This window comes from Bos indicus x Bos taurus, chromosome 10 (genome assembly GCF_003369695.1).
Source record: "Bos indicus x Bos taurus breed Angus x Brahman F1 hybrid chromosome 10, Bos_hybrid_MaternalHap_v2.0, whole genome shotgun sequence".
Classification (NCBI taxonomy): Eukaryota; Metazoa; Chordata; class Mammalia; order Artiodactyla; family Bovidae; genus Bos; species Bos indicus x Bos taurus.
The window spans coordinates 31,141,482-31,157,403 of record NC_040085.1 but is presented as its reverse complement, the minus strand read 5'-3'; the positions used below and the strand labels follow the sequence as shown (position 1 = coordinate 31,157,403).

Below are 15,922 nucleotides of genomic sequence, written 5' to 3'. Positions count from 1 at the left end.
GGCGCAGGCAGCACCTGATTCATCCAGAACTGGGTGGCTGGTGATCGAGCAGAGAGGGGGCCCAAGGGAGCAGTGTCTCCTGGGGTGGGTGAGCAGACCCTGGCCCTGGAGGCTATTTCCAGCCTCAGCACCTCACCTTTGAGGTCTTGCTGTCATCAAGGTACCAGAATTTGATATGCCGGTTACCAGCAGTGACAAAGTAGCTGCAGTCTTCAGAGAAGGACACCGCGGTGACCCGACTGGACACCTTATTGGAAGCCACCACGATGTTTTTCTGGAGAGAAAGTCAAAGGAAGAATCAAAATTCTGCCTCTTGGAGTGAAGAATAAAGAGGCTCAGAAGATGGAGGAGGATAACATAGGATTTGTACTTTAAAATGTTTCTTTCCAGGATTTGGACTTCCTTGGTAGTTCAGGTGGTTAAGAATCCGCCTGCCATGCAGAAGACCCAGATTCGATCCCTGGGTCAGAAGTTCCCCTGGAGAATGGAATGGCAACCCACTCCAGTATTCTTGCCTGGAGAATTCCATGAACAGAAGAGCCTGGCAGGCTACAGTCCATGGGGTCGCAAAAAATCGGACATGACTGAGCAACTAACACTTTCTTTCACTTTCCAGGATTTACCGGTCAGAAAAAGAGGGGAGGAAGGAGAATCCTTTTCCAGAGGAACTGAAGACATTCATTTCCTCCGGAGGTCCTCAGAGGCAAAAAGCTAGCCTCTTTCTACCAACACACTTGGCTACACGGTTCCTCTTTTCTGCTTCAGGTCATTTTCTAGAATGTAACTGAGCAGCAGAGTGGAATGAAGAGACTCAGGTCAATAGCTTCCTGACTCCTCAACTGGCCCTTGGACCCCAATGAGGGTGCCAGGCCAGCCCAGCCGGGGCCACTCACCTTCCAGGCCCAGACGTTGACGATCATGTCATGCTGGTAGCCCACAGAGACGATGTACTTGGCGCTCGGGGAGAAGGCCACACAAGCCACACCATACTTGTGCTCCTGCAGCTCAGCCACCTGGCTGTGCTCTGCCACATCCCAAACGCGCACGGCAGGCATGTGCCCACTCTGCAGGGAAGCAGGAACGGGCAGTGAGGGCCAGAGGCACAGCCTCCCTAGCCTTTCAGGATTGGGGCCCTACCTCTCCAGCGACTGGGCACAGTCTCTCTAAGGATCCCCTGGCCAAGGGCAGAGTGCTACACAGGCGAAGGTATACAGAAAACATGATAAATATCTCAGGATTACAACCATTATCAGAGAGAAAATGCTCCCAGACTCAGTTCAGTATCTCTGGGTGAGGGTCTGCACCTCTGTATTTGTTCAAAGTTCCTAGAGTGATTCCGATGGGCAGTCAGGGTTGAGGACCACTACCACCCACGCCTATTTCTGCCCCTACTGCCTCCCTGTAAGAGACTGAGAGGGGCAGATGTTCCGCATGTGCCCAGCAGGGGGCCCCCTGGCATAAGGAATATCTTAAGGCAGAGGTTTTCACGGTGTGCTTTCTAATAAACCAGCAGAATCAGTGAGACCTGAGAACTTGAGAGAAATGCAAAATTTGGGGTCCCTTCCCAGGCCCACAGAACCAGAAACTCCGGGAGCAGATCCAGCAATGTGCGCTTTAACAAGCGCTCAGCTGACTCAGATGCCCACTAAGGCTTCAGAAACCACTGTTTCAAGGTGCAACCAAAACTGGGATTTGACACCGGTTCAGGAAGCCAGAGTGGCAGCAGCCCTAACCAGGCCCAGGACTGAAGTTCTCTGCTGCGCCCAGGCCACCTGCCCTCTTCAGAGCTCTGCAGCCCCCTTCCTCACTCACCTCTCCAGTGACCAAGTACTTGCCATCAGGAGAGAAGGCAAGGGCAGTGATGGTTTTCCTGCAAGAAATGAGGTGGGCTCAAAGGGGCACTGGCAGCCCCGTCTAAGCCTGGCTCCCGCACAGTCTCCTCAAGAGGCAAGACCAGCAGACAACCAGTGGCACAGGTGGCATTTCCCTGGCCGGCCTGGGGGCCCAGCCACGTCCCCATCCCCAGCGCCACACAGACCCCAGACTGCACCTTCTCACAGCTCCCAGGAGATGCTTCCCGAGGGCCCAGACCCATTTACCTGGAACTGTTGAGGATGTGGTGCTGTTTGTGTTTCCGGGGATTGAACAGCACGACCACACACCTGGGAAGATGAGGAAGGCAACCCAACTTCAGCACCAAACTACGGCGCCCCCAGGAGCTCCAGTCCCCCAGGCCAGGGAGCTGGGGCGACCGGCTCAGAGGGGCATCACTAGCCACAAAGGGCAACTGACTGCTTTCTCCTGGAAACTTGTTCTTCCTGCTTCCTTTCCACCCACAAGGGCCCACTTCCCAGCCTCATGAGGTGGAAGGGCTCCCTGCAAGATGGCTCACCATGTGCCCCAGCACCAGCGCCATCTCTGCCACAGGGCAGCAGGGACCCAGGCCCTCCCAGAGCCTCGCCAGCCCAGGAAGTGGGGCAGAAGGGGAGAACCCACGCGATTTGGGCAAACCAGGCTGCAGGTGCACACACAGCCAGTGTGGCTTGGAGTCAGATGTGTGTCAAGTATTTGTGCCCCAAGGAGTGAGGCCTCTCACATGTGTGTCCATGTGTATACTTGGCAAGAGCCAACCCCATCCCTGCCCCGGCACACACACCCCCTCTATGCATCAGGTGATGGAGCGGGTGGGAGGCAGGGACCAGAACTGCCAGAAGGGTCGATAAGACTAGAGGGAGGGGCAGAGACAGCCTGGGAGGGCCTGGGAAGCCCACCCCTGAGGATCCCTGGCCCCAAGGAGCCTGAGAAGGACCCTCCAGACTGACAGAAGACAATGGAAGAAGGCTGGGAGCATCCCTCCAGCCAGAGGGCAAGGCTGGATGGGACTGGGCTCTGACTGACTTTCCAGGTGGCAGGAGTTGGGAGCAAGAAGCAGGAAGCCATAGCCAGCAATGCACTCCCTTAGGCTCCCGGCTGTCGGCAGGCTGGGCCTCACTGCGCTTCTGCTCAGGGCTGCATCAGAACTGCGACTAGCTGACGGAGCAGGTGTGGAGCCTGCTGCCCCAGGTGAGGGAAGGGGAGAGAAGGCTCAGACACAGCCTGGATTAGTGGGAAAGCACTGCAGCTCCCATACCTAAAACCCACCACTTGCTAGGAACTCAAAACCAAAGTGAGTACCAGTTGCTAGTGACGGCTCAGCATCTCAGGGTCAATAAATGACTTTAATATACAAATTCCACAGGTAATTTCTGGGGACACTGGGATCTCTGAGGGACACCTGCTATGCCCAGAACTGCCAGGCTGACTGACAGCCTTGGAATTCCTGAGTCACAACATCTTTTCCTCTAACTCCTGTCCCCAAATCCCTTCTCAATGCTCTTTCTTCTCCCTCCATCTCCTAAGCTTTGCTTCTCTTTCCTCATTACTTTCTCCTTCTCTCTTTATACCAACTTTCAGTCTTCCACTTCCTTTCTAGAATACCATGTCAGGAGGGTTTTTTAAAACGTAACCAAAATCACATGGCTTCGGAAACTTTGTGCCCCATCACTCTCCTTCCCCCATCCCAACACACACACACACACAAAGGGAAACTCTGTGCCCCATCACTCTCCTTCCCCCATCCCAACACACACACACACACACAGAGGGAAACTCTGTGCCCCATCACTCTCCTTCCCCTATCCCAACACACACACACATACACACACACAGGGAAACTCTGTGCCCCATCACTCTCCTTCCCCCATCCCAACACACACACACACACACAGAGGGAAACTCTGTGCCCCATCACTCTCCTTCCCCCATCCCAACACACACACACATACACACACACAGGGAAACTCTGCCCCATCACTCTCCTTCCCCCATCCCAACACAGACACACACACAGAGGGAAACTCTGTGCCCCATCACTCTCCTTCCCCCATCCCAACACACATACACACACACACACAAAGGGAAACTCTGTGCCCCATCACTCTCCTTCCCCTATCCCAACACACACACACACACACACACACACACACACAAAGGGAAACTCTGTGCCCCATCACTCTCCTTCCCCTATCCCAACACACACACACACACACGTCCAGCTTCTGTTAGGGGCAATCCAGGATGCAGGGGGTCTAATTCCTCTCAAACAGGTAAGATTCATAGAACCTTAGAGCCAGAAGGAAGGATGGAAGAAATTAAATGCACTGATGCACTGTGCTGAGTATCTTTAAAGATCATCTGGTCCAACTCTCCAACTTCTGAAGTGAGGAAACTTTGCTCAGACACCCAGGCTCCGACAGAGAGCAGGTCTTGCAGTGTCTTGTGCTCTCGACATCAAACACTGTGTCTGTTTGATCTGACTGTGTCACCCCTGCTGAACATCCCTGGGGAGCTTCTAAGACGCAAGGCCTTAAATAAGGGCTGTGCGAAGGCCCTGGGTGGTGTGGCCCCTGCCCCACTCCACCCTCACCCTTTGGCTTCCTGTGCTCCTCCCACTCCACGCCTTTGCTAGGGCCCTTCCTTGTCTAGAGCATTCTCCCCTCCTTTTCCCAACTGGTTAACACTTAACCTCTTTCACATCTCACGTCAGATGGCCTCAGTACATGCTCTCACAACACAGTTGTACCAGTCTTTTGTGACATTTATCACAACTGCAATTTAACATTTTTTTACATTTTAAAATGTATTTTATTGAAGTACAGTTGATTTACAATGTTGTGTTAATTTCTGCTGAACGGCACAGTGATTCAGTTTTATATATGTATACACATTCTTCTTCATATTCTTTCCCATTACAGTTTATCTCAGGATATCGAGTCCAGCCGCCTGTGCCCACAGTAGGGCACTGAGTACAGACTCCTCCACCTCTAGCCTGTGTCCTTCACGAGGGTGGGAACTGTGCCTGGTCTTGCTCGCTGCTGTGTCTCCTGTGCCTAGCAGAGTCTGTTAGGTTTAGTTGTTCAAAACCATTTACTGAATGGATGAATGCTCCCCTAGCCTGGTCAACTGGGGTATCCGTAGGCCAGACTCTCCTCCCTAGCATGCCCACCTGTCTCCTATGGGAGGAGACAACAAAGATCCCTGGATCCTCAGAGCAGGGAGGGGCAGTAGGGACAGGGTAGGCTCTGGAGTCAGACACCAGGGTTGGAGTCCTTGTTCTGTTATGAATAATTTTGTGCCCCTGGATAAGTCAGAAGCTATTTCATTATCTGTTTAAAAGGAGCCTCTAAGATCAAGCTGTCAGGACTTCTGTATAGGATCACATAATTTTTTGGACACAAAGTGGGACCAAACAAATGGCAGATCTTACTATTCCTCCTCCTGGAGCACAGACAAGAAGCCAAAAGAGACTCCAGGCAGTGGGGAATGAGGTGCCCAGGGGCTGCGTGTCAGGTATCTCCTTCAGAAAACCGGGGGTAAGTCCTATTAGGATCTGAGAAATGGTAGAAACTTTAAAGGAAGCTTTATTTATTTCTGGGAAGGCAGCCAAGGGAAGAGAACTGGGTTAAGCTTGGGGAAAGAAAGTATCTACATCTTCATCCATTTAGGAGACCATAACCTTGGAAAGTAGCAAGGAAGGGACGGAGGTGGGGGGGATGCTGAGGGAGACGCTATCCCCAGGCTCTAGGACAGCGACACAGAAAGAGAAGGGAGGCGAAACCACCTAAGTTAGCAAGCGCCGTGCGAGGGCTGCAGTGAACTCTCAACACGATGGCTTTCCACCTCCTTCAGTAACTGGTCTGCTCTTCACACCGTGGGCCCAATAATAAGAGTTACCATTCATCTAGCAGGGTCTGCGACGCGGGCACTCTGCTAAGCACCTGAGAGATCTGGTCTTAGCTTATCCTCACAAGTTTTGTGGCTGGGACAATTATCCCCACTTCAAGGTGGAGAAACGAGTCCAGAGGCCTTTTCAAGACATCTCAGCGAAAGCAAAACAGAGTCAGGATTTCAGGAGCTGTGCTCTAAGGAAAGCAGAGTGGAGTAAGTGAGAGAAAGAAGAGAAAACTGAAATTGAAGAGGAGAGCTAAGCACAGAAAGCATACCGACCTAATGCAGAGGGTGCCAGGGCAGAAGCCTCTGAGAAGAGGGAGAGGAGACTGGGGCGCTTGGAGGGAAAAGGGATTCTGGCTACAGAATTCTGGGAAATCATAACGGGGCACATGAAAATTATAGCAGTTATAGTTCAAAGTTCATAGGCCTAAATATTTAGGTTTTAATATTTTATTCAATGTATGAAAAATTATAAACCCCCCCAGGCCTGACACCATCAGCAAAGCCCAGCAAGTTTTCAGGAAAGCTGGCATTTTCTAAGGCTAAGGAGGGCTCCACAGGCTTGTCCTCTCTGGTGACGGCTTCCAGTCTGAATGGTTCTGGGTTACCTAGCTTTCAGATCAGCTCCAGATAAATCATGGCAGAGGGCCTGGGCCGAAAGCAGATCTGACCTGAATTGGATCAATACAGATTCTGACACATTCCACATTCAGAAAAAGCAGGTGATGCAGGCACCTTCAAACCCAAAGCAGCATGGTGACCTTTGAAGGGCAGTGCATTAGACCGCTTAATGCACTCTCCAGTCACTGCATGTAAAGCTTTGAGCTCTGCTGGACCGTAGCGTCTTTTGTTTCCTTCTTCCCCAGGTTTGACTCCATGGTGGTGGGAAGAGGGAGAGCAGCGTATGTGCATAAAGAGACAATGTGGACAGAGGATGACAAGCTATGAGGCAAACTTTCCCTTCTCTAACACCTCCCAACCTTCCAGCATGGCCTGGAAAACTCTCTGAGTGGCATGGGAGAGTTAAGCCAAGGAGGGAAACACACAGAGATTGGCCCTTAAGCTGAAATTTTTATTTCTAATTATTTAAATTTGGGAACCTTCCAACAAAGAGAAAGAGCAGGAAAGAGATCAACCCACGGTCACAGCTCCACTTGTGAGGACAATGATGCAGATGGTGGAGGGAAGGCACGACTTGGCAAAGACCTCCAAGTTTCCCTGTGCCCACCTTGCTGAGGTCCTCCCAACAGAAGAGACCTCAAAAACACTGATGTGAGAGCCTCCTCAGTCTTCTCTGACCTTTGAACAAGTTTCTCAGTCTGCTAGGACTGAGGTGGGCAGGGTGCTATTTGCACCAACCTTTGGCCTCTGGCCTCCACATCCCTTGACCCTGGCCAGCACAGCAGGCAGCCGTCGGCACGTGCGTGAGCAGCAATGCTGGCTGCTGTCCTCCATCTGACAGGGCTGGGCTGGCCCAACCGGCCGGGTCCCGGGTTCAGAACCCCAGGGTACAGGTGCAGGGAGGCTGCTCCCTCTCACAGGCAGGCGGTGAGGCCTCAGTCCCTCTGGGCCTCAGGCCACGAGTCACGTGGTAGAGCACCCCGTACCAGGTGCTGGGCCTGCTGCCCAGGGGCTTCTCTGAACCAGAAGGGTCAAGCCCTCGACTGCCCCCCTCCCCAGACAAGTCCAGGCCTGCTGCCATCACCAAGAGCCCAGCATTCCCACAGGATCCGCCTCCTACGACTCTCCATCCTCCAGAAGGCAGAAACAAATGAATCCTGGGATGAGCAAGGAATGCAGAAGAGGCACACGCAGGGAGAGCACAGAAGGTCTGAGCTGTGACCCTGCACCTAAAATTTCCTCTTTCAGACCAAGTAAAATCAGAAGGTGACTCACAGAGGCACACCAAAGGTCCTCAAGTCTTGCTCACACATCACCCTGTGTGCCTTTTGAACACTATAATTCCACAACCCGACATTCCCTATTCCCTCTCACTGCCTATTGCTTATACTTTTTCCAAAGCACACATCAACTTGTAATATTCCATACAATTTTCTCTTGGGGAGGCAATAGGGTCTGTCTTCATCACTAGACTGCCAGCTCTCTGACAGTAACACTTGTTTACTTCGTTTACTGTTAAATCCCAAAGGCCTAGAAAATTGACACTCCGTAAATATCTGTGAATAAATCTTTAAGTCATTAGCTACCAGATCTCAAAGAACCTAACTCCTGAAGAGCCTCCTGAGTAGCAGACCCCTGGGCAGGTCCAGAGTTCTCCCCGACCTTAGGCTTCTAGGACTCACTGATGCTGGAGGGCAGTGTGATGATGGAAAGAATAGGAAAACTGGGGTCAGGCAGACCTGTCTGCTAACAAACTGTGTGATCTTGGGCATATTTCTTCCCTTCTCTGAACCTCAGTTTCCTCATCTATAAGACAAGAATAATAATATCTATGTCTCAAGATTGTTGTGAGAATTGAAGAAAAAAATATGCAAAATAACCAGCAGGGCACTCCTAGCTATCTTCTTGACAGGTTCCCTGGGGCACCAATAACAAGGAAATGGCTATCCAGGGGTCAGCAGTGGCAACAGGAACCCCAACTACAGTCTCCCATCCAGGACTTGCAGATTAGTGACTCATCAGGGTCCTCCTCCAGATGTGGAATTACAAACTGTCCCTCCAGATTCACTCCCAAAGGGGAAATGTTATGGCTTTAATTGTTCTAAGAGATGAGTCTAGGATGTTGCCTAGGACATCCTTGATTGTAGTCCTCTTTAGATACCTGGCATCCTTCCAAATAAGTAACATTCCTAGGCCAAATCATGAGACCCATTGGTCTCTGTTTCCGAGATGCTCTCTGAGACCCACCCATCCACTCAAAGGAATGGGAAAAGAAAATTGGCCATAATAACCCAGTAAATAACATGGTACATGTCTCTCTGCCCAGGGGAATCTGAACATATTCCCTTCCAGGACAAGAAGCAGATCTCACAGGACTCATGACTCAAGTCCAAAAGGCAGGGTCTGAGCCCCTTCCTCTCACTCACCAGGCTCTAGCCACCATGGCTGCTGTTTAGCTACTCAAACAAGTGAATCAATGCATCCTTTCTTGGGACCTTTGTAGTTGAGGTCTCCACCTGAAAGCACAGATCTTCACACAGGGATTCCTCTTTGTCGCCCAGACAACAGCTCAAAGGTCAGCTCCCACTGAGCCCTGACCAGCTGATCTTCAAGTAGCCCTACTCCCACCCAGCTCCAGGATGTTCACTTACTCTCCTTTCCATCACTCCTTCAGAACACTGACCAGTCTCTGATATTATCTTGCTCATTTGTTTGTTTACATGCTTACTATCTGCTTACCCACTCCCCTCCCCCAATTGCCTTAAACCCGGAAGAAGCGGTGACACTGTCCGTCTTAGTCACTGCTGTATACCCTGCGGCTAGAAGAGTATACAGATTAGGTTTTCAGCAAGTATCTGCCACACACGAGTGACTGTATGGATGAACAAGGTCTTCTGGGAAGACCTACAGGGCCCTGTTTCTGGAGTGAGATCTGTTGGGAAGCCAGGAGAAAGGGCACGGAGGGGACGGGTGTCTACGGGTGGCGTCACGCATGACTCACAGCCATCAGGGCACCGAGTCCAGGCGTCCTCTTTCCTTAGCTCCACCCAGTCTGTCCACCACTCCACACGCTCCCTGGCGACCGCCCCGCACCCAGTGTTTACCACAGGGAGGAAGAAGGCAGCAGCGTGCTCCTTCAGCTCATCTGCCACTAGAACACGGGCCAGGAGGAGATTCTGTGGCTTCACATGCAGTCCAAAGCCCTGGAGCTGGGTCTCTCAGCATCGATTCCAACAGGCGCTGAGTAAATGGAGGGCCTCCTCAGGAGAGCGGGCTTTCCCCTCCTCCCCCCGACGTAAACCACCAAGAGGTCCTTTCCTGGCTGCCAGATAGGGCCCCTCACTGTTCCAGGACACCTCCCACTCCAGTAGCAGGTCTGCACAGAGGCTCTGCACTCAGGCCAGGTCCTGCACTCTGGCATTAGGGGTCGAGAGAAATCCATTCTCCAAACTGACTGACGCCACAGCAGCAACAGGGGCTGTGCTGGGCTCTAAAGGTCCTGAAACTCTACCAGGGCAGCTAGGGAAGGAGTCCAAGTCAATTATGGGTTTTCAACTAAATTGAGGGGCTTAAAATGTGACAGGTGAGGGGTGGGTTTCCTGTGGGGAAAAGAGCAAAGGGAGAGCTCTGGAGAAGAGACGCAAGAGCCACTAAAACTCAAGGGTCCTTGCCCAGAGGCTTCAACCTGCCCCTGCCTCGCACACATCTCTCTCCACCCCACCCTCCCTGAGCTGTTTCATTTCCTTTCAGAAAAGCTTTGTTTTGGTTTGATATTTGCCTCTAGGCCTCTGGGAGAATTTTTGGAGCTTTGTTTCTCTTCTTGTTTCTAGGATACCTGAACTGCTCCTAGAGCAACAAGCGCAGTAGGAACTAGAGAGTGGGGGATGGGGGTGGGGTGAGGATCACCAGGGAAGAAGAGAAGGAAGACGGAGGTGGGGGGAAGAGCCTGCTGGGCTCACACAGACTTTGATGGCCCCCCAGATACCACTGAGGCACAAGGGGAGCTCTAGCACAGAGCAAAACCAAACACCCAGAAAAAAAGCCATTTGCAAAGGGAAAACTCAAAGTTCTAGGAAGTCAAATGGTCAGGAAGTGGATCAGGGCACTGCCCAGGGCTGGCCCAAGCCAAACACACGCAGGAAACCCACTAGAGGTGACAGCAAGGAAGCTTCCATACACCACCTGGAAAGATGACTCCCAGGCACACGCACCAGGCTGGGGCCTGCCCATAAACAGAAGCAACACACCCTTAAAGGCATCTGGGGTCAGAGTAGGTGGGAAAGAGCGGGAGCAGGGCTCAACACTCCCCAGAGCAGGGGCACAGGGCTCAGCACGCCCAGAGCAGCAGCCCTAGCCTTCCCAGTCTGTCCCACATCCAGCCCCCGTACCACCTCCAACAAGAAGGAACCTGGCTTTCCCAGGCCGAGGCAGGCATGAGTGGAATTCCCCAGAGGCAGACTGCACAGGGTATCCAGCAACAGAGATCATTCATCACCTTGCCTCTGGAAACAGGAGGAGGCCAGCTCAGCCCCTGAAGGGTAAAGTCAGCTCAGCTCCCAGTCCCCCAGCACAGACATCAAATGCCAAATGGCCACACAGAAGAGACAGACCCCCGAACCCAGGGGCTGAAGGCTCCCTGGAATATACTGAGCTGCCCATAAATTGGGCTCTTCTCAATCGAAGAGTGGGTAAACAGCTTAGGGGAAAGGCAGCTTTTAAAAATAAAAAGTCTAGTTCCCCCCCCTGCCTCGAGCCTCGAGCCATTTTGAAAGAGCTTTGCAGTCAGACGACTTGGGTTGGAATCCCAATACAGACACATACTAACTGTGTGACCTGGAGCAAACCACTTTCTCTCTTTGAATCTTAGCTTCCCTCCTCTAAAATAGGCGATGAAAACAGTTCCAACTTCACAGGGTTGCTCAGAGTATTAAATAAAATAATTCCTGTGAAGTCCTTAACAAAGTTCCTGACACAGAAAAAGTTCTTGATAAAGGTAGGGATGATAAAACTAAAAAAAAAAAAGAAATCATATAGCTGATACAAAACCTCCAGGTTGCTATGGAAATCATACTGGGCATCTTGGCATTCCTAAGTTGACAGAAGGAGGAGAGAAGTGGCCATCCTATTTTCATGTTCCAGCAGCAAGGATCAGAGGGCGACAGAGTAAACCAGAGACAGGAGGGGCCCCTAGGCTCCACAAGAAACACTTCTGCAGAAGCTGCAAGCGCCTATGATTGGGGTTTTCTTATGAACAGGAGCAGAGGAGTGAAGAGGCAGCACGGAAAAGAACACCGGCCCTGGACCTGACCTTTCTGCCAGGGCACTGACATCTCTCAACGTGCCCAGAGCAGTCAAGTGATCAGAGAAGCTTTATTCATAACAGCCAAAAAGTGGAAACAGCCTGAATGCCCATCAACAGATTAATGGAGAAAATGTGGTATATCTATAGCTATAGCTATCTATTTGTGTGTGTGCGCTAAGTCACTTCAGTCATGTCTGACTCTTTGGACCCTATGCGTGCGTGCACACACACACACTGGAATATTACTCAGCCATGAAAAAGAATGAAACCCGTAAAGTCCATATATGTTTGCAGCAACACAGATGGACCTATTATCATGCTAAGTGAAGTAAATCAGAGAATGACAAACATGACAGAACCTATATGTGGGATCTAGAAAGATGACACAAATGAACTTATTTACAAAACGGAAAGAGACTCATGGGCTTCAAACAAACTTACAGTTACCAAAGGGGAAAGGCGGGAGTTGGGGAGGGGTAAATTAGGAGGTTGGGATTAACATATACATACTACTATATATAAAATAAATAATCAGTAAGACTGTATAGCACAGGGAACTCAGTACTATGTAATAACATATGCGAAAAGGATCTAAAAAAGGATATATGTATATGTATAACTAAATCACTTTGCTGTACACTTGAAACTAACACAACATTGTAAATCAACTCTATTGCAGTATAAAACAAAAATTTTTTAAAATAATAAAAACAAAAATGACTAAAAGGTAGATATTAAAGACACTGAAAACAGTTGGGAGCTGCGTGTAATACAAAGTATAAATCTGTATGTGTGGGTGGGTGTAGGTGGCCAAAGAGCAGGACAGGATGACAACAAAGACAACAATCAACACGGAGCCTTTATGTGGCCCCGCATCTCATTTATAAAAACGGCACCAAAACATGAGCCTGGATGTATCATCCAGAAGACACCAGAAAACCCTGCCTGCTCCGACTGATTTAGCATAGCTATAAGCTCCCGTGTAGTAAGACCACTGCCAAGATACTCACCCAGCTGGATAGGCAACTAAACCCGATCGGGGGTCACAGGCAAGTCCTCTGCCTCCAGACACTGTAATTCCAAGCACCTTCTCCAAGGTCACCTGTGAGAACAAGACAGAGAAGTGTTATGTTATGGACAGAGGGGGTTGGGAAGGAGGTGTTCTCCCACGCTGACTGCTTTCCTGGTGACCCTGTCGTCTGGAGAATGGGGCTTGTCCAAGTTCTGATTTGGCATAGGCCTCCTGATCACACGCCAAAAATAGACAGTGTACATCACCAACTTTTAACAGTGATCAAACTGCTGGATCCAAAGAGAAGAAAATGAAGTGGTTAAAACTCAGTTCATGGCCACAGAGGAACAAGTACTCCCCCAATCCAGGAAAACTCCATTTACAAGATAAAGCCCTGGGTCCCCAGACTGGCCTCTTGGGTCTGTGAGACTCAGGGGATGTCACTGATCATGCCTTGGCAGGCACGAAAGAAAGGCCACTCTCATCTCCCAGAGCCGGGGGAATGTTAGGTATCAATTAGGTGACTCATAATACCCCTGATCTATGCGTTCCATCACACTCTTCCCCTCCATCAGATGGCAGCCAGTTCATACAGACTGTAAGCCTAGGAGGCAGAGACATGGCTTAATGCTGTGTTTTGCAAAGCACAGATGCTCAGAGCACTCTAATTATTATTATTAAGCCACAACTCTCACATAGATGAAAGGGAAACGTGCAAAGTACTCAGAGATTCTGAGAGAACACGGCCCCAGGAGACGTTCACCATCACTCTCATCGTCACTGTTGCTACCCTACACTGTCTGCAGGCCCTGGGACACGTACTGGACTAACCTCAGACTAGTTCACTGAGCTTTCTCCTAGATGATCCTATGTACGATTCAGACTGCCGTGTAACTCATCACTCCACCTCACCCCCTGCTACGGAATGCCTCGCCTGTCACTCCAGGGCCAGTCTCCTCAGCACTATCTGGGCCCCCTGCACTGGCCCTCCTCGGGGAGGTCCTCTTGTCCTCGTTGGTTCAGATGGCAGGGCTTCAGAATGCAGAACAGCCATGTAAACAGGCTAGAGTGTATTCTGTTAAGAGTCTCTGGGGCCTTAATAGGGCCTCGTGAACCAGAAACACTTCAGAAGTAGTCACAGGCTACTAGTCCATGTCAGTTTCTAGAGAGGGAAAGCCCATGTCACTTTAGTATCTCTCCTCTTTCTTACTCTCCCAACTGGAGAATTCCAAGTGTTCCTAGAGGGCCAGTTTAAATTCTTATATCCAAGGACCACTTTAGTTTGAATTATGTTGTAAAGAAATGCCCTGAGGTGGCCAAAGACCAAAATAAGTTTACTGGGATATTGTAATGAAAGCTATTCCTTCAGAAGGTCCCCAAGAGTCTTCTGCACTTCTTGAGGATGGAGACCAGGAATTCCAACACATGCCTACTCACTGACAGAGGCAGTTTAGTTCGAGGGCACCATGCCTAGCCACAGCAACCTGGCCAAGAGCCAAACTCGCCAGCTACCCTTGGGTCTTTCGCAGGCACTAAACCGAGTGGGGGATAAACTAACTTTCGTTTGCTCTAGACATTCTTGATACTTTGCTCTAACATGCCTCTTTACACACTTCTTCTCAGCTTAGCAATCCTCCCCCACCCCTGGGCACCCAGTCAACCTTTCTCAAAGGTCTGAGCACTGCACACAGACTGGAGAACACCGAACAACCCTGGGGAAGCCTGGGAGTGCTCAGTTCATAGCATCGCCCCCATCCTGGCACTGTGCCTCTGGCTATTGCTGAGGGAGGGGTGCTCAGGAACATTCCTGCTGCGCCAACTGCCTACTGCAGAGAAAGAGGAGCCTGAGGCCAGCATTACCCACATAGATGAGAAAGGTCACCAAAGCAAGGGCTGAGCTAAAAACGAGGCTCAACTCCTATTCTCTCCAAGCTAATCTGATTTCAGGCAAATCCTTTGGATTCATATTTGCATCAATCCCTCCCTTATGCTTCAGCTTTGGTCCCAAAGAATTAGACCAGTCTGTTGGTTCTCAGCTTGCCTTCCCTCTGACAGGAATTTGGGTAGGTGTTTTGTGGGTAGATGATCCAGTTCCACAGAGAATTAATTCTGGAACTAGCTTGGAGTTTTCAGCAGCAATATAAAGCAGGAAGGAGATATGTGTTACTCAGACCTCAAAGACCAGTGTTTATCAAATGATTTCGACCACAACCCATGTTAAGAGACAGTTTACAGCTTGATCCAGGGTAAACACACATGCATGTGTGAGCTTGTTCATAAAGCTGAAATGAAAGTTTCACAGAACAATAGTTAACTCTTGTTGCGTGTGATATACTCCAGTTTGTATTATATTCCATTTCATTAAAAAGTAATTCTGGTCTTGGCCCACGTAACTGATTTCGTGCCCTATAAGTGGACTGAAGTGGCAGTCTGGGACCCTGCTAAGGACCATCTCCCCCACTGGGCCTGGGATTCAGCCGTGGTCCCTGCCACCTCTGTGCTCCTCTGTCACTTTCCTCCTAGGACTCTCGGCAGGAGAGCAGACATCCGGGCTAGGAAACCCCACGGACAGGAGCTTGCCCAGGCTCAAAACTTGGACGATTTTCAAAGGATTTATGAGTTTTGGCTTCTCCTGGCTTTCTGAGCAGCTATCCAGGGGGAAAAAAAGGCAGTTTCCTTTGGCTCTGTGGAGGGGGAGGAGCAGGGGAAAAACATTCAGGGGCATCAGCTGGTTTTTATTTTATGTTCTAACTCAAACCAGCTTCCTGTTTGCAGGGAGGTTTGGGGCTGAGCTCCACTTTCAAAGATCTGAGAGTCCAGAGCTCTTGCAGGGCTTCCAATGTCTAGGCTTATCCTGCGAGGCTCCTGGGCAACAGACCTCAGGAACTGACTCTCTCCTCTCATAACCCTCTCCATACCCCTTCCTGGGACAGCTTCCATCTACCCTAGGAAACGGAGACAAGCCTGGACACCCCTTTGCAAACACACCCCAGGCTGAGAAGGCCCAAGTTCAAGCAGCGGGGTGCTACGGTGGCTCGCACTGCCTCGGGAGAGTGACTGTGAACCTCTGCCCCAGCTCCATACACAGCGAGAGCACACTGGTAGCTTGAAATCACCAAGACAGGAGCACTGACACCATGAAATCAGACAGCACTACAAGCTGGGCCCCTCTTTGCCCCTCAGAGAGTGTGTAAACATTTACCAACGCAACACTAAGC

The 15,922-nt window shown here is 50.5% G+C and overlaps 1 protein-coding gene across 3 annotated transcripts in view; it reads right to left on the bottom strand.

The window, feature by feature from the left end:
- The window catches only part of MAPKBP1 (mitogen-activated protein kinase binding protein 1), a 51,147-nt gene that overhangs the window by 14,947 nt on the left and 20,278 nt on the right, over positions 1-15,922 (bottom strand). For all 3 annotated transcript variants that reach the window (XM_027553613.1, XM_027553615.1, XM_027553614.1), the window contains exons 3-7: positions 12,703-12,794; positions 2,100-2,162; positions 1,813-1,870; positions 894-1,064; positions 137-274 (exon numbers count right to left, since the gene is read on the bottom strand). In XM_027553613.1, the coding sequence (XP_027409414.1) occupies positions 137-274; positions 894-1,064; positions 1,813-1,870; positions 2,100-2,162; positions 12,703-12,794 (522 nt within the window). The remainder of the gene's footprint in view (positions 1-136; positions 275-893; positions 1,065-1,812; positions 1,871-2,099; positions 2,163-12,702; positions 12,795-15,922) is intronic.